At 45.9% G+C, this 23,085-nt stretch overlaps 1 protein-coding gene and 1 long non-coding RNA gene across 2 annotated transcripts in view; one reads left to right on the forward strand and one right to left on the reverse strand.

Annotated features, from left to right (window-relative positions):
- The window catches only part of LOC138637953 (uncharacterized), a 47,536-nt gene extending 26,522 nt beyond the window's left edge, over positions 1-21,014 (forward strand). Inside the window, exons 5-7 of the mRNA XM_069726873.1 lie at positions 19,109-19,212; positions 19,306-19,452; positions 19,923-21,014. Coding sequence (XP_069582974.1) covers positions 19,109-19,212; positions 19,306-19,452; positions 19,923-20,844 — 1,173 coding nt within the window. The 3' untranslated portion in view covers positions 20,845-21,014. The remainder of the gene's footprint in view (positions 1-19,108; positions 19,213-19,305; positions 19,453-19,922) is intronic.
- A 109-nt stretch (positions 21,015-21,123) lies between these two features.
- Positions 21,124-22,843, reverse strand: LOC138638827 (uncharacterized). Its single transcript, XR_011312556.1, has 3 exons — positions 22,355-22,843; positions 22,099-22,249; positions 21,124-22,018 (listed from the first exon to the last, which is right to left on the reverse strand). It is a non-coding gene; the product is annotated as an uncharacterized lncRNA (long non-coding RNA).
- Positions 22,844-23,085: the final 242 nt, after the last annotated feature.

Below are 23,085 nucleotides of genomic sequence, written 5' to 3' on the forward strand. Positions count from 1 at the left end.
CCTTAGGGAACTTACAGCCAGGAATCAAGTCAATAGCACAATCACAGTCCCTATGTGGAGGAAGGGAACTGGACTTGGGCTCATCGAATACATCCTGGAAATCTGACAAAAATTCAGGAACATCAGAAGAGGGGGAAGAGGAAATTGACATTAAAGGAACGTCACTATGTACCCCTTGACACCACCAACTAGTCACAGACATTGATTTCCAATCCAGCACTGGATTGTGTACTTGTAACCATGGAAAACCCAGTACAACAACATCATGTAAATTATGCAACACCAGAAAACGGCAATCTTCCTGATGTGCAGGAGCCATGCACATAGTCAGCTGAGTCCAATACTGAGGTTTATTCTTGGCCAATGGTGTAGCATCAATACCCCTCAAGGGTATGGGACTCTGCAAAGGCTGCAAAGAAAAACCACAGCGCCTAGTGAATTCTTAGTCCATTAAGTTTAGAGCAGCGCCTGAATCCACAAATGCCATGACAGAAAAAGATGACAATGAGCAAATCAGGGTCACAGACAGGAGAAACTTAGGCTGCACAGTACTAATGGTAACAGATCTAGCGACCCTCTTAATACGCTTAGGGCAATCAGAAATAGCATGAGCAGAATCACCACAGTAAAAACACAGCCCATTGTGACGTCTGTATCCCCTCTGTTCCGCTCTAGTCAAAATCCTATCATATTGCATGGGCTCATGACTCTGCTCAGAGGACACTGCCATATGGTGCACCACTTTGCGTTCGCGCAGGCGCCGATCAATCTGAATGGCCAGAGACATAGATTCGCTGAAACCAACAGGCGTGGGAAACCCCACCATAACATCTTTAAGGGCTTCAGAAAGACCCTTTCTGAAAATGGCTGCCAGAGCATCCTCATTCCATCTAGTGAGCACAGACCATTTTCTAAATTTCTGGCAGCATGCTCTACAGAGTTAGGTTCATCATACAATAATCCAAGCGATTGAAAAAATGCATCTACATTAAGCAATGCAAGATTCCCTGACTCAAGAGAGAATGCCCAGTCCTGAGGGTCGCCACGCAGCAGAGAAATAACTATCTTTACTTGCTGAATGGGATCACCAGAGGAACGGGGTTTCAGAGCAAAAAACAATTTGCAGTTATTTTTAACCCCTTAGCGACCGCCGATACGCCTTTTAATGGCGGCCGCAAAGGGTACTTAAACCACAGCGCCGTTAATTACCGGCGCTGTGGAAAAAGTGAATAGCGCCCCCCAGAGTCGGATTTTCTCCGGGGTCTCGGCTGCCGGGGGTAGCCGAGACCCCAGAGAACATAATTCGGGGTTTTTTTTACCCACCCCGCATTTGCGATCGCCGGTAATTGACCGTTTACCGGCGATCGCAAAAAAAAGCAAAAACGCGATCTCTTTTTAATTTCTCTGTCCTCCGATGTGATCGCACACCGGAGGACAGAGAAAAGGGGTCCCAGGTGGCCCCCCAATACTCACCTTGCTCCCCGGTGCTCCTTGTGTCTCCCGGTGGGCGCCGCCATCTTTAAAATGGCGGGCGCATGCGCAGTGCGCCCGCCGGCCGGCGCCGGGAGAATCTTTGGGGTCTCGGCTGCCGGGGGTAGCCGAGACCCCAAAGAACATGATCGGGGTCGGTTTTACCGATCCCTGTTTTGCGATCGCTGGTAATTAACTGTTTACCGGCGATCGCAAAAAAAAAAGTTAAGTGTAATTCTCTGTCCTCTGATGTGATCGCACATCAGAGGACAGAGAAATAGGGGGATTCGGGGACCCTATTATACTCACCTGTGTCCCTGGATCCTCCAACTGCTCCTCCTGGCCGCCGGGGATAAGAAAATGGCGGGCGCATGCGCAGTGCGCCCGCCATCTGTCTCCATCTGCTGGCCGGCAGGAGAACAGCAGTTGGGGCTAAAATTAGGGGTAGGGTTAGGGTTAGGGGTAGGGTTAGGGGTAGGGTTAGGGTAAGGGTTAGGGGTAGGGTTAGGGGTAGGGTTATGGGTAGGGTTAAGGGTAGGGTTAGGGGTAGGGTTAGGGGTAGGGTTAGGGTTAGGAGTAGGGTTAGGGGTAGGGTTAGGGGTAGGAATAGGGTTAGGGGTAGGGTTAGGGCTAGGGTTAGGGCTAGGGTTAGGGCTAGGGTTAGGGTTAGGGCTATGGTTAGAGCTAGGGTTAGGACTGGGGCTAAATTTAGGGTTAGAGTTGGGATTAGGGTTAGGGTTTGGATTAGGGTTGGTATTAGGGTTAGGGTTGGCATTAGGGTTACGCTTGGGATTAGGGTTAGGTTTGGGATTAGGGTTAAGGTTAGGGTTGTGATTAGGGGTGTATTGGGATTAGGGTTAGGTTTGAGGTTAGGGTTGAGATTAGGATTAGGGGTGTGTTGGATTTAGGGTTTTGATTAGGGTTATGGTTAGGGTTGACATTAGGGTTGTTTTGGGGTAAGGGTTGTGATTATGGTTAGGGTTAGTGATTAGGATTATGGATCAGGTTGGGATTAGGGTTAGGGGTGTGTTGGAGTTGGGTTAAAGCTAGAATTGGGGGGTTTCCACTGTTTAGATACATCAGGGGGTCTCCAAACACGACAGCCAATTTTGCGCTCAAAAAGTCAAATGGTGCTCCCTCCCTTCTGAGCTCTGCTGTGTGCCTAAACAGTGGGTTACCCCCACATATGGGGCATCAGCGTACTCGGGATAAATTGGACAACAACTTCTGGGGTCCAATTTCTCTTGTTACCCTTGTGAAAATAAAAACTTGGGGGCTACAAAGTCTTTTTTGTGGAAATTATTTTTATTTTTATTTTTATTTATTTTTTTATGACTCTGCATTATAAACTTCTGTGAAGCACTTGGGCATTCAAAGTTCTCACCACACATCTATATAAGTTCCTTGGGGGGTCTAGTTTCCAAAACGGGGTCACTTGTGGGGGGTTACTACTGTTTAGGTACATCAGGGGCTCTGCAAAGGCAACATAACGCCCACAGACCATTCTATCTAAGTCTGCATTCCAAAACGGCGCTCCTTCCCTTCCAAGCTCTGCCGTGCACCCAAACAGTGGTTTACCCCCACATATGGTGCATCAGCGTACTCGGGATAAATTGGACAACAACTATTGCAGTCCAATTTCTCCTGTTACCCTTGCCAAAATAAAAACTTGGGGGCTACAATATATTTTTTGTGGAAAATTTTTTATTTTTATTTTCACGACTCTGCATTCTAAACTTCTGTGAAGCACTTGAGCATTCAAAGTTCTCACCACACATCTAGATAAGTTACTTGGGGGGTCTAGTTTCCAAAATGGGGTCACTTGTGGAGGGTTTCTACTGGTTAGGTACATCAGGGGCTCTGCAAACGCAACATAATGCTCGCAGACCATTCTATCAAAGTCTGCATTCCAAAACGGCGCTCCTTCCTTCCGAGCTCTGCCGTGCGCCTAAACAGTGGTTTACCCCCACATATGGGGTACCAGCATACTCAGCACAAATTGGACAACAACTTTTGGGGTCCAATTTCTCTTGTTACCCCTTTGTGAAAATAAAAACTTGGGGGCTAAAAAATCTTTTTTGTGGAAAAAAAAAATATTTTTTATTTTCACGACTCTGCATTCTAAACTTCTGTGAAGCACTTGGGCATTCAAAGTTCTCACCACACATCTAGATAAGGTCCATGGGGGGTCTAGTTTCCAAAATGGGGTCACTTGTGGGGGATTTCTACTGTTTAGGCACATCAAGGGCTCTCCAATAGGGTTGAGCGAAACGGGTCGTTCATTTTCAAAAGTCGCCGACTTTTGGCAAAGTCGGGTTTCATGAAACCCGATCCGACCCCTGTGCGGGGTCGGCCATGCGGTACGCGACTTTCGTGCCAAAGTTGCGTTTCAATGACGCGAAAAGCGCCATTTCTCAGCCAATGAAGGTAAACGCAGAGTGTGGGCAGCGTGATGACATAGGTCCTGGTCCCCACCATCTTAGAGAAGGGCATTGCAGTGATTGGCTTGCTGTCTGCGGCGTCACAGGGGCTATAAAGAGGCGTTCCCGCCGACCGCCATCTTACTGCTGCTGATCTGAGCTTAGGGAGAGGTTGCTGCCGCTTCGTCAGAAGCAGGGATAGCGTTAGGCAGGGTACATTAACCACAAAACCGCTTGTGCTGCAGCGATTTGCACTGTCCAACACCACCTTCGGTGTGCAGGGACAGTGGAAGTTAATTTTTTTTTTTTTCCCCTCAGCGCTGTAGCTCATTGGGCTGCCCTAGAAGGCTCCCTGATAGCTGCATTGCTGTGTGTACACCGCTGTGCAAACCAACTGCTTTTTTCAAAGCACAAATCCTCTTGTTCCTTCCTTTCTGCACAGCTATCTTTTTTGTTTGTCCACACTTTTTATTTCATTTGTGCATCAGTCCAGTCCTTATTGCTGCCTGCCATACCTGGCTGAGATTAGTGCAGGGAGATAGTAATTGAAGGACAGTTCCTTTTTTTTTTGTGGGAGATTAAGATTGACATTTCTGCTAGAGTGCCATCCCTGTGTGTGCCATCTCTCACTCAGTGGGCCATAGAAAGCCTATTTATTTCTTTTGCTTGATTTGGGTTCTAAAATCTACATGAAAAAATCAATACATCAATCAGTGGGAGAGAAATATTGGCCTCAGGGCTTGTGTGCCACTCCTGACTCCTGTTTGCATCATCACTCACTCAGTGGGCCATAGAAAGCCTATTTTTTTTTTTTTGCTTTATTTGGGTTCTAAATTCTACCTTAAAAATCAATAAATCAATCAGTGGGAGATTAATATTGGCCTTTGGGCTTGTGTGCCAGTCCTAAGCGTGCCATCTCTCTCTCTCAGATAGTGGGCCATAGAAAGCCTATTTATTATTTTTTTTATTGGGTTTATAAATTTTCACTTAAAAAAAAAAAAAAAAAAAGTGGGAGATTAATATTGGCCTCTGGGCTTGTGTGCCAGTCCTGAGCGTGCCATCTGTGCCAGTCCTGAGCGTGCCATCTCTCTCACAAATAGTGGGCCATAGAAAGCCTATTTTATTTTTTTTTTGGTTTTATAAATTCTCCCTGAAAAAAAGGGAGATTAATATTGGCCTCTGGGCTTGTGTACCAGTCCTGAGCGTGCCATCTGTGCCAGTCCTGAGCGTGCCATCTCTCTCACAAATAGTGGGCCAAAGAAAGCCTATTTTATTTTTTTTTTGGTTTTATAAATTCTCCCTGAAAAAAAAGGGAGATTAATATTGGCCTCTGGGCTTGTGTGCCAGTCCTGAGCGTGCCATCTGTGCCAGTCCTGAGCGTGCCATCTCTCTCACAAATAGTGGGCCATAGAAAGCCTATTTTTTTTTTTTGTTTTATAAATTCTCCCTGAAAAAAAGGGAGATTAATATTGGCCTCTGGGCTTGTGTGCCAGTCCTGAGCGTGCCATCTGTGCCAGTCCTGAGCGTGCCATCTCTCTCACAAATAGTGGGCCATAGAAAGCCTATTTTATTTTTTTTTTGGTTTTATAAATTCTCCCTGAAAAAAAAGGGAGATTAATATTGGCCTCTGGGCTTGTGTGCCAGTCCTGAGCGTGCCATCTGTGCCAGTCCTGAGCGTGCCATCTCTCTCACAAATAGTGGGCCATAGAAAGCCTATTTTATTTTTTTTTTGGTTTTATAAATTCTCCCTGAAAAAAAGGGAGATTAATATTGGCCTCTGGGCTTGTGTGCCAGTCCTGAGCGTGCCATCTGTGCCAGTCCTGAGCGTGCCATCTCTCTCACAAATAGTGGGCCATAGAAAGCCTATTTTATTTTTTTTTGGTTTTATAAATTCTCCCTGAAAAAAAAGGGAGATTAATATTGGCCTCTGGGCTTGTGTGCCAGTCCTGAGCGTGCCATCTGTGCCAGTCCTGAGCGTGCCATCTCTCTCACAAATAGTGGGCCATAGAAAGCCTATTTTTTTTTTTTTGGTTTTATAAATTCTCCCTGAAAAAAAGGGAGATTAATATTGGCCTCTGGGCTTGTGTGCCAGTCCTGAGCGTGCCATCTGTGCCAGTCCTGAGCGTGCCATCTCTCTCACAAATAGTGGTCCATAGAAAGCCTATTTTATTTTTTTTTTGGTTTTAGAAATTCTCCCTGAAAAAAAAAGGGAGATTAATATTGGCCTCTGGGCTTGTGTGCCAGTCCTGAGCGTGCCATCTGTGCCAGTCCTAAGCGTGCCATCTCTCTCTCTCAGATAGTGGGCCATAGAAAGCCTATTTTTTGTTTTCTTTGTTTTCTAAATTCTCCCTGAAAAAATCATTTTATTTTATTTGGTTTCTAAATTCTTCCTGATAAAATCATATTTTTTTTATTATTTTTTTTTCTAAAGTCTCCCTGAAAAAAAACCCAAAAAAAACAGTGGGAGATTAATATTGGCCTTTCTGCTTGTGTGCCAGTCTTGACTCCTGGGTGTGCCATCTCTCTCTCTCTCTCTCTCCAATTGTGGTCGATAGAAAGCCTATAATTTTTTTTCCTTGATTTGGGTTCCAAAATCTACCAGAGAAAATCACTACATCAATCATTGGGAGAAAAATATTGGCCTCTGGGCTTGTGTGCCACTCCTGACTCCTGTGTGCGTCATCTCTCACTCAGTGGGCCATAGAAAGCCTATAGTTTGTTAAATTTGTTTTCTAAATTCTCCCTGCAAAAATCATTTTATTTTATTTGGTTTCTAAATTCTTCCTGATAAAATCATATTTTTTTTATTATTTTTTTTCTAAAGTCTCCCTGAAAAAAAAAACAAAAAAAAAAAACAAAAAAAACAGTGGGAGATTAATATTGGCCTTTCTGCTTGTGTGCCAGTCTTGACTCCTGGGTGTGCCATCTCTCTCTCTCTCTCCAATTGTGGTCCATAGAAAGCCTATAATTTTTTTTCCTTGATTTGGGTTCCAAAATGTACCAGAGAAAATCACTACATCAATCATTGGGAGAAAAATATTGGCCTCTGGGCTTGTGTGCCACTCCTGACTCCTGTGTGCGTCATCTCTCACTCAGTGGGCCATAGAAAGCCTATAGTTTGTTAAATTTGTTTTCTAAATTCTCCCTGCAAAAATCATTTTATTTTATTTGGTTTCTAAATTCTTCCTGATAAAATCATATTTTTTTTATTATTTTTTTTTCTAAAGTCTCCCTGAAAAAAAAAACAAAAAAAACAGTGGGAGATTAATATTGGCCTTTCTGCTTGTGTGCCAGTCTTGACTCCTGGGTGTGCCATCTCTCTCTCTCTCTCTCTCCAATTGTGGTCGATAGAAAGCCTATAATTTTTTTTCCTTGATTTGGGTTCCAAAATGTACCAGAGAAAATCACTACATCAATCATTGGGAGAAAAATATTGGCCTCTGGGCTTGTGTGCCACTCCTGACTCCTGTGTGCGTCATCTCTCACTCAGTGGGCCATAGAAAGCCTATAGTTTGTTAAATTTGTTTTCTAAATTCTCCCTGCAAAAATCATTTTATTTTATTTGGTTTCTAAATTCTTCCTGATAAAATCATATTTTTTTTATTATTTTTTTTCTAAAGTCTCCCTGAAAAAAAAAACAAAAAAAAAAAACAAAAAAAACAGTGGGAGATTAATATTGGCCTTTCTGCTTGTGTGCCAGTCTTGACTCCTGGGTGTGCCATCTCTCTCTCTCTCTCCAATTGTGGTCCATAGAAAGCCTATAATTTTTTTTCCTTGATTTGGGTTCCAAAATGTACCAGAGAAAATCACTACATCAATCATTGGGAGAAAAATATTGGCCTCTGGGCTTGTGTGCCACTCCTGACTCCTGTGTGCGTCATCTCTCACTCAGTGGGCCATAGAAAGCCTATAGTTTGTTAAATTTGTTTTCTAAATTCTCCCTGCAAAAATCATTTTATTTTATTTGGTTTCTAAATTCTTCCTGATAAAATCATATTTTTTTTATTATTTTTTTTTCTAAAGTCTCCCTGAAAAAAAAAACAAAAAAAACCCCCCAAAAAACAGTGGGAGATTAATATTGGCCTTTCTGCTTGTGTGCCAGTCTTGACTCCTGGGTGTGCCATCTCTCTCTCTCTCTCTCTCTCCAATTGTGGTCCATAGAAAGCCTATATTTTTTTTTCCTTGATTTGGGTTCCAAAATCTACCAGAGAAAATCACTACATCAATCATTGGGAGAAAAATATTGGCCTCTGGGCTTGTGTGCCACTCCTGACTCCTGTGTGCGTCATCTCTCACTCAGTGGGCCATAGAAAGCCTATAGTTTGTTAAATTTGTTTTCTAAATTCTCCCTGCAAAAATCATTTTATTTTATTTGGTTTCTAAATTCTTCCTGATAAAATCATATTTTCTTCTTATTTTTTTTTCTAAAGTCTCCCTGAAAAAAAAAACAAAAAAAAAACCAAAAAAATCTGTGGGAGATTAATATTGGCCTTTCTGCTTGTGTGCCAGTCTTGACTCCTGGGTGTGCCATCTCTCTCTCTCTCTCTCTCCAATTGTGGTCCATAGAAAGCCTATAATTTTTTTTCCTTGATTTGGGTTCCAAAATCTACCAGAGAAAATCACTACATCAATCATTGGGAGAAAAATATTGGCCTCTGGGCTTGTGTGCCACTCCTGACTCCTGTGTGCGTCATCTCTCACTCAGTGGGCCATAGAAAGCCTATAGTTTGTTAAATTTGTTTTCTAAATTCTCCCTGCAAAAATCATTTTATGTTATTTGGTTTCTAAATTCTTCCTGAAAAAATCATTTTATTTTATTTGGTTTCTAAAGTCTCCCTGAAAAAAAAAAAAATAATAAAAAATAAACAGTGGGACATTAATATTAACATTTGTGCTTCAGTGACAGTCCTGCGTGTGTGGCATCTCTCTCATTTGCAGCCACCAAAAACAGAGTGTGTAACATTGGGCCTGATTTTCGCTGTGGCCTCACCAACCTGTAAAGGGGTAGCTAAATCATACTGAAGTTATAGCTCACCGTGTAAGTTGTGTGACTGCAACAAATACCGTTAGTTTGGTTACGTTTTTAAAACAATGAGGAAGTCTAGTGGAAGAGGTCGTGGCCGGGGGCGTTCATTGTCAGCTGGTAATGATGGTAGTGGTAGTGGTGGAGCATCAGGTGGTTGTGGGAAAAAAAATATTGCACCTAAGTCTGGAGCTGTGGAGCCAGGTTCGTCGTCTGGCTACACAAGGCCTCGAACGCTCCCTTTTCTGGGATTAGGAAAACCGCTTTTAAAGCCGGAGCAGCAAGAGCAAGTTTTGGCTTATCTGGCTGACTCAGCCTCTAGCTCTTTTGCCTCCTCTCGTGAAACTGGTAAATGTAAAAGCAGCGCGTCGTTAGTGGATGTTCACGGTCAGGGACAAGTCACTTCCTTGTCCTCTTCAGCAAAAACAACTACAGAGAAAAATGCAGCAGGCGACACAACGGGTTACTCCATGGAGCTCTTTACACATACCGTCCCTGGCTTAGAAAGTGAAACAGTTAACAGGCCATGCCCATTACAAGTAGATTCTGACATGGAGTGCACTGATGCACAGCCACAGCCAGAATACTATGCTTGTCCTTTGACTAAGACCACAACCTTGCCCTCGCAGGGTAATGATCAAGAATCAGACCCTGATGAGACTATGTTGCCCCATCACGAACGCTATACCACCGAACAACACGGTGACACAGACAAGGTTGCGCACGAGCTACAAGAAGAGTTATTAGATGACCCAGTTCTTGACCCCGATTGGCAGCCATTGGGGGAACAGGGTGCAGGCGGCAGCAGTTCTGCAGCAGAGGAGGAGGAGGGGCCGCAGCAGGCATCAACATCGCAACAGGTTCCATCTGCCGGGCCCGTATCTTGCACAAAACGCGTGGCAAAGCCAAAACCTGTTGGAGGACAGCGTGGCCATCCGGTTAAAGCTCAGTCTGCAATGCCTGAAAAGGTATCCGATGCTAGAAAGAGTGCAGTCTGGCATTTTTTTAAACAACATCCAATTGATCAGCGGAAAGTCATCTGTCAAAAATGTTCAACTTCCTTAAGCAGAGGTCAGAATCTGAAAAGTCTCAATACAAGTTGCATACATAGACATTTAACCACCATGCATTTGCAAGCTTGGACTAACTACCAAACGTCCCTTAAGGATGTAGCACCCTCGGCCAATGAAGCTAGTCATCAACGCAACATCCCTTCCGGCAGTGTAGGGCCACCAGTTTGCGCACCACCTGCAGTATCTGTGCAGGTTTCTTTGCCAGGCCAAAGCAGTCAGGGTCAGGGAATCACCAGTTTCGTAGTAGGAAACACTGCATCTAGGGCACCGGCGGCAACAATACCATCTCCCACCGTCTCTCAGTCTGCCATGTCCACCGGCACCCCCGCTAGTTCCACGATCTCCAGCTCTCCAGTCCAGCTCACCCTACATGAGACTATGGTTAGAAAAAGGAAGTACTTAGCCTCGCATCCGCGTACACAGGGTTTGAACGCCCACATAGCTAGACTAATCTCGTTAGAGATAGTGCCCTACCGGTTAGTTGAAAGCGAAGCTTTCAAAGACCTGATGGACTACGCTGTACCACGCTACGAGCTACCCAGTCGACACTTTTTTTCCAGAAAAGCCATCTCAGCCCTCCACCAGCATGTTAAAGAGCGCATCGTCCATGCACTCAGGCAATCTGTGAGCACAAAGGTGCACCTGACAACAGATGCATGGACCAGTAGGCATGGCCAGGGACGTTACGTGTCCATCACGGCACACTGGGTAAATGTTGTGGATTCAGGGTCCACAGGGGACAGCAAGTTTGGGACAGTTCTGCTTAGCCCACGGTCTAGTAAACAGTTGGCTGTAGCCGTTCGCACCCCCTCCTCCTCCTCCTCCTCGTCCTCCTGCAGAAGCGAGAGCTCGTCCACAGACCGCAGTCGCACAACCACTCCATCCGCACCTGCCACTGTTGCACACCAGGTCTCCCATTATGGGGCAGCTACTGGCAAACGTCAGCAGGCTGTATTGGCTATGAAGTGTTTGGGCGACAACAGACACACCGCGGAAGTTCTGTCCGAGTTCTTGCAGCAAGAAACGCAGTCGTGGCTGGGCACTGTAGATCTTGAGGCAGGCAAGGTAGTGAGTGATAACGGAAGGAATTTCATGGCTGCCATCTCCCTTTCCCAACTGAAACACATTCCTTGCCTGGCTCACACCTTAAACCTGGTGGTGCAGTGCTTCCTGAAAAGTTATCCGGGGTTATCCGACCTGCTCCTCAAAGTGCGTGGACTTTGCGCACATATCCGCCGTTCGCCTGTACACTCCAGCCGTATGCAGACCTATCAGCATTCTTTGAACCTTCCCCAGCATCGCCTAATCATAGACGTTGTAACAAGGTGGAACTCAACACTTCACATGCTTCAGAGACTGTGCAAACAGAGGCGGGCTGTTATGTTTTTGTGGGAGGATACACATACACGGGCAGGCAGTAGGATGGCAGACATGGAGTTGTCAGGTGTGCAGTGGTCGAAGATTCAAGACATGTGTCAAGTCCTTCAGTGTTTTGAGGAATGCACACGGCTGGTTAGTGCAGACAACGCCATAATAAGCATGAGCATCCCCCTAATGTGTCTGCTGATGCAAAGTTTGACGCACATAAAAGATCAGGCGTCTGCACCAGAGGAAGAGGAAAGCCTTGATGACAGTCAGCCATTGTCTGGTCAGGGCAGTGTACATGACGAGGTAGCGGGCGAAGAGGAGGTGGAGGATGAGGAGGATGATGGGGATGAGTATATTTTTAATGAGGAAGCTTTCCCGGGGGCACTGGAAATTGGTGGCGTGGCAAGGCCGGGTTCTGGTTTTTTGAGGGACACAAGTGACGTAGATTTGCCTGCAACTGCCCCTCAACCAAGCACAACCGCAGATTTGACAACTGGAACTTTGGCCCACATGGCGGATTATGCCTTGCGTATCCTCAAAAGGGACACACGCATTACAAAAATGATGAACGATGACGATTACTGGTTGGCCTGCCTCCTTGATCCTCGCTATAAAGGCAAATTGCAAAATATTATGCCACATGAGAACTTGGAACTAATATTAGCAACAAAACAATCAACTCTTGTTGACCGTTTGCTTCTGGCATTCCCTGCACACAGCGCCCGTGATCGTTCTCACACGAGCTCCAGGGGCCAGCAGACCAGAGGTGTTAGAGGGGCAGAAATCAGAAGTGGCGTTGGCCAGAGGGGTTTTCTGACCAGGTTGTGGAGTGATTTTGCTATGACCGCAGACAGGACAGGTACTGCAGCATCAATTCAAAGTGACAGGAGACAACATTTGTCCAGTATGGTTACAAACTATTTTTCATCCCTTATCGACGTTCTCCCTCAACCATTTGATTACTGGGCATCCAAATTAGACACCTGGCCAGAATTGGCAGAATATGCATTGCAGGAGCTTGCTTGCCCGGCAGCTAGTGTCCTATCAGAAAGAGTATTCAGTGCTGCAGGTTCAATACTAACAGAAAAAAGGACTCGTCTGGCTACCCAAAATGTAGATGATCTAACCTTCATTAAAATGAACCACAACTGGATTTCAAAATCTTTTGCCCCACCTTGCCCGGCTGACACCTAGCTTTCCTATGAAAAGGTCTTGCCTGTGGACTATTCTGAATGACTTTTCCAATCTCGTAATTTTCTGCACCTGATTGTCCAGCATACGACATGTTTACAACTCACTAAATGGCCAAACTCCCCACACGGGGCCGTGGTATCGCCACTTTGCGCCAGGACCCGTGAGAGTGCTGTTTGTCTGAAGAGGTGGGTGTGCCCGCTTTTGGTCGACGGCACTGCCACTGGGTCCCTCATAGTACAATAAAGTGTCTCTGGCGGTGGTGGTGCGCACCCAACGTCAGACACACCGTTGTAATATGAGGGGCCCGGGGCCTGTACCGCCGGCCACAAGACAGTCCCCCCCCCCCAGCTCAAACAGTGCTCTACCACTAGCAAAATTATCTCTCACAGCTTCACCAATGTTTAGTCTATGCGCTGACATCCTTCAATGTCTGGCACTGACAATACCATTGTATTGACATTTTTGTTATGTTAGGCCTTTGAAGCCTGTCTGCGGTCCGTTCTTTCTACAACTACTACACTGACCAGGCCACTGATGGCCGTGTTCCCCTGGAACCAATTTTAACTTGCCTACAGCCAGCCCAATGTTATTATGTTAGGCCTTTGATGCCTGTCTGCCGTCACTCCTTCCACTAGACTTCCACTGACCAGGCCACTGCTGCCCGTGTACCCCTGGAACCTATTTAAAAGTGCCTACAGCCAGCCCAATTTTGTTATGTTAGGCCTTCGAAGCCTGTCTGCGGTCCGTTCTTTCTACAACTACTACACTGACCAGGCCACTGATGGCCGTGTTCCCCTGGAACCAATTTTAACTTGCCTACAGCCAGCCCAATGTTATTATGTTAGGACTTTGATGCCTGTCTGCCGTCAATCCTTCCACTAGACTTCCACTGACCAGGCCACTGCTGCCCGTGTACCCCTGGAACCTATTTAAAAGTGCCTACAGCCAGCCCAATTTTGTTATGTTAGGCCTTCGAAGCCTGTCTGCGGTCCGTTCTTTCTACAACTACTACACTGACCAGGCCACTGATGGCCGTGTTCCCCTGGAACCAATTTTAACTTGCCTACAGCCAGCCCAATGTTATTATGCTAGGCCTTTGATGCCTGTCTGCCGTCACTCCTTCCACTAGACTTCCACTGACCAGGCCACTGCTGCCCGTGTACCCCTGGAACCTATTTAAAAGTGCCTACAGCCAGCCCAATTTTGTTATGTTAGGCCTTCGAAGCCTGTCTGCGGTCCGTTCTTTCTACAACTACTACACTGACCAGGCCACTGATGGCCGTGTTCCCCTGGAACCAATTTTAACTTGCCTACAGCCAGCCCAATGTTATTATGTTAGGCCTTTGATGCCTGTCTGCCGTCACTCCTTCCACTAGACTTCCACTGACCAGGCCACTGCTGCCCGTGTACCCCTGGAACCTATTTAAAAGTGCCTACAGCCAGCCCAATTTTGTTATGTTAGGCCTTCGAAGCCTGTCTGCGGTCCGTTCTTTCTACAACTACTACACTGACCAGGCCACTGATGGCCGTGTTCCCCTGGAACCAATTTTAACTTGCCTACAGCCAGCCCAATGTTATTATGTTAGGCCTTTGATGCCTGTCTGCCGTCACTCCTTCCACTAGACTTCCACTGACCAGGCCACTGCTGCCCGTGTACCCCTGGAACCTATTTAAAAGTGCCTACAGCCAGCCCAATTTTGTTATGTTAGGCCTTCGAAGCCTGTCTGCGGTCCGTTCTTTCTACAACTACTACACTGACCAGGCCACTGATGGCCGTGTTCCCCTGGAACCAATTTTAACTTGCCTACAGCCAGCCCAATGTTATTATGTTAGGCCTTTGATGCCTGTCTGCCGTCACTCCTTCCACTAGACTTCCACTGACCAGGCCACTGCTGCCCGTGTACCCTTGGAACCTATTTAAAAGTGCCTACAGCCAGCCCAATTTTGTTATGTTAGGCCTTCGAAGCCTGTCTGCGGTCCGTTCTTTCTACAACTACTACACTGACCAGGCCACTGATGGCCGTGTTCCCCTGGAACCAATTTTAACTTGCCTACAGCCAGCCCAATGTTATTATGCTAGGCCTTTGATGCCTGTCTGCCGTCACTCCTTCCACTAGACTTCCACTGACCAGGCCACTGCTGCCCGTGTACCCCTGGAACCTATTTAAAAGTGCCTACAGCCAGCCCAATTTTGTTATGTTAGGCCTTCGAAGCCTGTCTGCGGTCCGTTCTTTCTACAACTACTACACTGACCAGGCCACTGATGGCCGTGTTCCCCTGGAACCAATTTTAACTTGCCTACAGCCAGCCCAATGTTATTATGTTAGGCCTTTGATGCCTGTCTGCCGTCACTCCTTCCACTAGACTTCCACTGACCAGGCCACTGCTGCCCGTGTACCCCTGGAACCTATTTAAAAGTGCCTACAGCCAGCCCAATTTTGTTATGTTAGGCCTTCAAAGCCTGTCTGCGGTCCGTTCTTTCTACAACTACTACACTGACCAGGCCACTGATGGCCGTGTTCCCCTGGAACCAATTTTAACTTGCCTACAGCCAGCCCAATGTTATTATGTTAGGCCTTTGATGCCTGTCTGCCGTCACTCCTTCCACTAGACTTCCACTGACCAGGCCACTGCTGCCCGTGTACCCCTGGAACCTATTTAAAAGTGCCTACAGCCAGCCCAATTTTGTTATGTTAGGCCTTCGAAGCCTGTCTGCGGTCCGTTCTTTCTACAACTACTACACTGACCAGGCCACTGATGGCCGTGTTCCCCTGGAACCAATTTTAACTTGCCTACAGCCAGCCCAATGTTATTATGTTAGGCCTTTGATGCCTGTCTGCCGTCACTCCTTCCACTAGACTTCCACTGACCAGGCAACTGCTGCCCGTGTACCCCTGGAACCTATTTAAAAGTGCCTACAGCCAGCCCAATGTTATTATGTTAGGCCTTTGATGCCTGTCTGCGGTCACTCCTTCCACTAGGCCTCCACTGACCAGACCACTGCTGTCCGTGTTCCCCTGGAAACAATTTTACATTGCCTGCAGCCAGCCCAATTTATTATGTTAGGGCTTCGAAGCCTGTCTGCGGTCCCTCCTTCCACTAGGCCTCCACTGACCTGTCTACTGCTGTCCGTGTTCCCCTGGAACCAATTGTAAATTGCCAACATCCTAATTTTTGTTATGTTAGGCCTTCGAAGCCTGTCTGCGGCCCGTTCTTTCCACTACTACTACACTGACCAGGCCACTGCTGCCCGTGTTCCCCTGGAACCAATTTTAAATTGCCTATAGCCAGCCCAATTTATTATGTTAGGCCTTCGAAGCCTGTCTGCGGTCCCTCCTTCCACTAGGCCTCCACTGACCTGTCTACTGCTGCCCGTGTACCCCTTGAACCAACATCTGAAAATATAAAAATAAGTATTTTGCTTATAAAAAAGAAAATACTGGAGAGTAGAGTTGAGCGACCTTGACCTTTTTAGAGTCGAGCCGGGTTTTGCGAAACCCGACTATCTCCAAAGTCGGGTCGAGTGAAATCGGCCGATTATGACGTAATGTCGGGATCGACCGAAACACGAAACCCAATGCAAGTCAATGGGGCAGCATAGTCGGCAGTGAGTGGGGGCCAGGAAAACACCTAGAGTGCCCATTTTAATGTCAAAACCATCCATTCTTCTTAATGAAGCTTGTCAAGCGTAATTTACCTTATAATAATTGGAAGGCATTTGAAATTGGGGGTCATTTGGCTAAAGTTGTGGTGGGTAGGGCTGGTTCAAGTAATTAGTGGGCCCAGGAAATCTGGACCACATCACAGCAGTGGAGCAGGGAGAGGTAAGTATTTCAACTTTGCAAGTGCTGTGAACCTGAGCAAGCAGGGGGGGCCCACTCGTTGGCATTGGCACTGGCACAGGGCCCCTCAAAGTACAGCGGTGTGTTTGCACGGCGGGGGCGCCTCCCACCGGCAGCAACACTTTTGCGTACTATGAGAGGCCCTGTGCCAGTGACGTCGCCAACTAGTATTCCTCCCCCCACCTGATGAAGGAACCTGCACTTTCATCTGCACCTTCCTCTTTGTCCCCGTGTAAGGTGGTATGGTATGCAGGAAGAGCAACCTGACTTTCAGCAGGGTCACAATGTTGTTGTGTAGCGTGCACGGGGAATGTTGCATTATGGGTCAATGTACCAGCAGACTCATCTATCACTGGCTGGGCAATGGGCACGATGAAGTGGAAACACAGATATAGGGCCAAAGAAGAAAGTGGACTAAATGCAGTTCAAAATTGGTAACACAGGAATAACCAGGGGGCATTGCAGTGGAGGACAACTGGAATGAGAGGCTGACACAGAGAGTAGGGCCAAATCAGTAAGTAGTCGAAATGCAGTTCAAAATTGGCAACCGTAGTAAACAGGCGGCACAGCTTTGTTCAGTGGAGGAGAACAGCAAGGAGTGGCAGACACCGATAGTAGGCCCCAACCCAACTAGTAGGCCAAATGCAGTCTAACATTAACAACTACTTAACGAGAGCCTGAAAATGGAATTTCAGGACAGGAAACCAGGAGAACAGCTAGGAGTGGCAGACACCGATAGTAGGCCCCAAACCAACTAGTACGCCAAATGCAGTTGTTCCATTTAACCACAATTTAATGAGAGCCTGAAGATAGAAGCTCAGGAAAGGCAACCTGGGGAACACCTTGGAGTGTAACACACCATCTCTCTCCACCCCATACCCATTTTGTAGGCCTAATGCAGTGTACTTTTCTACAACTACTAAAGGAGAGTCGGAAGACCGAAGCAATGGCAAGGAAACCTGGGGAACACCTTGGAGTGTAACACACCATCTCTCTCCACCCCATACCCAATTTGTAGGCCTAATGCAGCCTACTTTCCGACACCTACTAAACGAGAGCATGAAGATCGAAGCTCAGGAAAGGCAACCTGGGGAACACCTTGGAGTGTAACACACCATCTCTCTCCACCCCATACCCATTTTTTAGGCCTAATGCAGTGTACTTTTCTACAACTACTAAACGAGAGTCGGAAGACCGAAGCAATGGCAAGGAAACCTGGGGAACACCTTGGAGTGTAACACACCATCTCTCTCCACCCCATACCCAATTTGTAGGCCTAATGCAGTGTAGTTTCCAACAACTACTAAACGAGAGCCGGAAGATCGAAGCTCAGGAAAGGCAACCTGGTGAACACCTTGGAGTGTAACACAACCTCTCTCTACACCCCATACCAAATTTGTAGGCCTAATGCAGCGTAGTTTCCAACTACTAAACGAGAGCCGGAAGATCGAAGCTCAGGAAAGGCAACCTGGGGAACACCTTGGAGTGTAACACAACCTCTCTCTACACCACGGAAGGGCTGATTCTTAGGAAGGAAGGCTGTTGGAAATAAGCATTGCGCGTCCGAGGGTGATTATATTCTTAGTAGGTATATACTCACCCTCGGACGCGCCCTGCTTCTTTATTTGTAATGAATGTTTATTTGCAATGTGCTTTTGACTTACTCGATTATTTTTGTAATTAATGATTTTATTAATTTCATTGTTTAACATCTTCTTGGCAATAATATAAAGAAGACGCGACAGGACAACAGTCGGTGGATGCCATATCTGTGTTTTCAATTAAAAAAACCTTTCAGTTAACTTCTTGCAGGAGAAAGTAATTGTAGCTGGTGGACCTTTTGGGTATGTTCACACGTTCAGGATTTCCATCCTTTTTTTTTCCTGACTGAAACCGCAGGTCTCTGCAGAAAACGCAGGTGCGTTTTTTGGTGCGTTTTTGGTGCGTTTTTGGTGCGTTTTTTGGTGCGTTTTTTAGTGCGTTTTTTAGTGCGTTTTTTGATGCAGTTTTGTCTGCAGATTGTCTGTGTTTGACAGAAATAAAGTTTACTGCAGTGGGGGGAAGAAAAAAAAAAAATGATGTCATTTCCTTGTCCAACCCTTTTCTTCTTCCATCCTCCATTTTGGAACTTACACATCAAAATGAGTGGACGTGCAGAGCGTCGTCCAGATGACAGCCCACGGATCCAGCTCCGCACGCCACACCGGATTGCGATCCTGGGGTTGATGCTTCTAATTTTGAATCGACATGCATGTCAGGTAAGCAGATGTCTGTTTGTTTTATATATTGGGTTATGGGTACTTGTCCACATTCTGGAAACGTTGTATGTTTGGCGCTGCGTGTGGCCGCAGCGCCAAACATGCAGCGTCCACATGTCAGCATACTGGAGGTGATGTCATGAAATCACGTGTCCACTGTGTGTCATCCGTCAGCCCTGCGACTCCGGACATGCTGCGCGTCTTTTATGATCACAGCATGTCTGTGTTCCTTGTTGTGAAACTGCGGCTCCGCAATGAATAAAAGAGGACCCTATACGTCGGGTGTGATGATGCTGGATTTGTACAATGAACACATCTGGCATCATTGCGTACTAGAATGGGGTGGGCCTTCCTGAATGTGGACACGTATCCTTACATAATCGACATTGTTTTCCTTGCATGTTTGATATATTTTTCTAATTGTTGTGTTTACGAAATATTTTTTTATTTTTCTATTTAGCGGCGGCATAGAAGACGTGTGCAGAAACGATTGTGGGTGCACCCGCTTGTAGAAGACCGAACTGAGAAGGGGCACTTTCATGTGCTGTACAATGATTTGAGGAGGTAAGTAGAAATATATAGAATGACTAATTTACCTTTTTTGGCTAGCAATACTTGTGAAGTAACCCTTTTTTGTTGTTCTTTTGCAATTTTCAGATATCCTGAAAAATTTATATCGTTTTGTCGGTTACCAATTATTGCCTTTGACAGACTGCTCACCATCCTGGCACCCCATTTAACACTGCAAGACACAGTGATGAGGAAGTCCATCTCTGCTGAAGAAAGGCTGCTCATCACCTTGCGGTAAGTAACAATTTTTTGGGGGAATGTTGTTAGGTCTCTATTTTACTTGTGTGTGTGTCCAGTATGTGTGATTAAACCCACCCAGTCCTCTTTTTGGACAGGGGGCACACATACACACACACACGTGAGATACGGGCGAGTGTTGCATGGTAAACCCCGGCTCTGCCGCCTGCACTCTGGAGCGGAGTCTGCACCCACATACCAATACATGGAGCCGCACGCTCCACAACGGAGTGCATGCAGCAGGTCCGGGGATTACCATGCAACATTTGGTCATATCTCGCATGCGTGTGTGCACAAGTCCCATCAGGCCTTTTATTAATGTTTTTTACACCCTTTGTGTTGTGCTGGGTGTTAATGCCAGCATTATTGAATGGTGCTGGACGCATATAATAGCGGCCTTAACTTGTGACATGTTGTAATTACCTTTTTGTGTGACATTTCTAATTTTCTTTTTTGTTTCTTTTCAGATTTTTGGCCACAGGAGAGAGCTATACATCCCTGCACCTCCAATTTAGAGTTGGTAAATCTACCATCTCTAACATTGTGAGGTGTACATGTACCGTCATCTGGCAGAAGTTGCAGCCCATGGTGATGCCTTCCCCAACCGAGGAGACTTGGCTGCAGGTTGCAGCAGGCTTTCAGTCTGTGGCCAATTTCCCAAACTGCATAGGTGCAGTCGATGGTAAACATGTTCGGGTTCAGCAGCCACCACGATCAGGATCACGCTTCTTTAATTATAAGAAGTATTTTTCAGTGGTCCTGATGGCGGTGGCTGATGCCCATTACAAATTTGTTGCCATTGACGTTGGTGCCTATGGTAGTACTGGGGATTCTCGGGTGTTGCGAACGTCACAGATTGGGATGCAAATTCTTCGAGATGGCGGCACGCTCCCAGCCCCACGACCTTTGCCGGGTTCCACACATCCAGTGCCGTTCGTGATGGTATCGGATGAGGCGTTTCCCTTAACGACAACCCTGCTGCGCCCATACCCACGAAGGGGACTGGATGCCCGACGGAGGATTTTTAATTATCGGCTGAGTCGTGCACGCAGATATGTGGAATGCACCTTTGGGATCATGACTAGTCAGTGGAGGATCTTTCACACTGCCATTCAGTTGGACACAGACACCGTTGATGCTGTGATAAAGGCTTGCTGTGTACTCCACAACTATGCTCGTGAATACAACACTGACGTTGATGTGGAGTACCAGCAGCCAGTATTTAATCCAGTTGACAACGGGGGTCTGGGTAGGCCGTCCAACTCTGGTGTGCGTGTGAGAGAATCCTTCACTGACTACTTTATGAGTCCTGAAGGTGCTGTGCACTGGCAATACTCCTGTGCTGGTGTTGAGCAGCCTGACCAGCAGAGAAGGATGCATCTACACTGACCCCCCCAGAAATGTTGCCGACATCGCTGATAACAGTTTTGACAACATCCCGAAGAATGAGAAACGCCAGCAACCAACACAAAAGTTTGAAAAAAAATTTTTTTGTTTCATGTTACCAAAAAAACTGTGTTAAATAATTGATTGTAATATCAATAAAAAATCTATTTGGGTGTAATTATTTTTTTTTTGTTTTTTTTGGCTACAAAAATTTTGGTGTTTTATGAAAATAATAGCAGTATGACGTATACAATTGTTAACACATCAACATATAAACCACTAATTGATAGCCCATAAACCCAGGATAGCGGCCTTGACCGCATTGTAATAAAGAAGAGAATAGTATGTTTGAAATATAATATATTTAAAAGAACACAAATTCTTTGCAATATTTACAAAAGATTTTTCAATTAGAAAAAACAAAAAAAAAGCCCCTTTCAAAGCCAACCGGCAACTGGAGCTAAAAAACAAACCAAAAAAAAATCGGTGCCACTGAAAATTTTTGCCCATGTTCAATTCAGAAAAGTATATTCTGGAGAATAGAGGAAATTTGATCCCTCTGATTGATATGGTGCTCCCCCCATATGCTGCGAACTTCCTCTATCTCCAGAAGTAACTTGGCTGTGGGCCAAATACTGGGGTCTGGTAGCTTGTGTTTCCGGTGTTCGGTGTCGGGGCCTGAAAAGTCCCAACACCCCCATCAGAACTTCATTGTATGGAGATATCGGAGCAGGGTCCTCCAGAGCAGTGAGGGACATCTGGACCATGGACATGAAAAGAGATTGTCTATCCGGTGGCAGGGAGCGTGTTTTTCTTGCCACAGTTAGTGCGAAGGAGTCGCAGTGGTCATCAGAACTAGATTTTTTTAATAGATCTAACGTGTCGCAAGCGATTTGGACAGTTTGGTCATCTTGGTTTTTCTTTGTTTTTTTTTTTTTTTTTCTCTGCTGCCACCGGATAGACAGCTCTCTTCTCCACTCTCACAGCTTCTGCGGAATCAGATGCTTCAGCAGCTGCTGAACTAGATGTTGATGCAGCAGCTGCTGAAGTGGATGCTGATTCAGCAGAAGCTGTGGGAGTGGAGGTAGAGATGGTCCCTCCCACTCCAGAGGAACTGCCTGCTCCATCCTCTTTGTCGCTGTCCTCCAAATCAGCTACCGACATGTTTCCTTCCGTCCTGTTGGAGAAAAAAAAAACATCAATTTTTCGCACAACATATTATATTTAAATAATCATGTGGAGTGGATTTTAACTTACTTTCTCAATGTCCTACTGGACACAAGAAACTGCAGCTCTTCGCTAAATGGAAATTTACTTTTGCTCGGCGAAGAGCCACTCTTAGAACATTCGTTCAGGAACTTCGTGAAACGGTCTCTGATTGAGCGCCACCGTTTCCTCACATCGTTATCTACCAAAAAAAGGTTACAAAATACAACAACATTTTTTGTGAGATCTAAACAAATTATATTTTTAATATACTCAAGGTTTACTAAATAAATTTAATTAAAATTACCAATTTGCTGCTGTGTACTCCCTGGATACTTGTCCCAATCTGGGATAAGGTCTCGTACAATTTTGGTCCAGGCTAGTTCCCGGAAATATTTATCCTTGTAGGATTCATCGGCTGGGTCCCACAAGGCCGGATAATCCCGAACCTACAATAAATACAATAGTGTCATCTCATAATCTATAGCGCGACCAAGTAATGTTACACAATTGCTGGAAATATTTCACAGTAACCCCTAATAACTGAACACAAGCACAAACTGAAAACACAAACACCAATAAAAACGCTTGTGTGCAGTTGTTTTACCACTAGCTCTGTCGCCGTCAATCCTGAGTGGTTCGTGCGACAATCAACAACATTCATTAAAAAACACACTATAAAGTGAAATAGTTAGGGTAGGGTTAGGGCTCATAACCCTAAGCACTCTACCCCAAAAGGGATCCTAAACATAACACAACCACAAAAGGGATCCTAACCCTACAGGGATCCTAACCCTAACCCTACAGGGATCCTAACCCTAACCCTAACCCTAAAGGGATCCTAACCCTAACCCTACAGGGATCCTAACCCTAACCCTAAAGGGATCCTAACCCTAACCCTAACCCTACAGGGATCCTAACCCTAACCCTACAGGGATCCTAACCCTAACCCTAACCCTAAAGGGATCCTAACCCTAACCCTAACCCTACAGGGATCCTAACCCTAACCCTAACCCTAAAGGGATCCTAACCCTAACC

The sequence above is a fragment of the Ranitomeya imitator genome, chromosome 5, assembly GCF_032444005.1.
Source record: "Ranitomeya imitator isolate aRanImi1 chromosome 5, aRanImi1.pri, whole genome shotgun sequence".
NCBI classification, from domain to species: domain Eukaryota; kingdom Metazoa; phylum Chordata; class Amphibia; order Anura; family Dendrobatidae; genus Ranitomeya; species Ranitomeya imitator.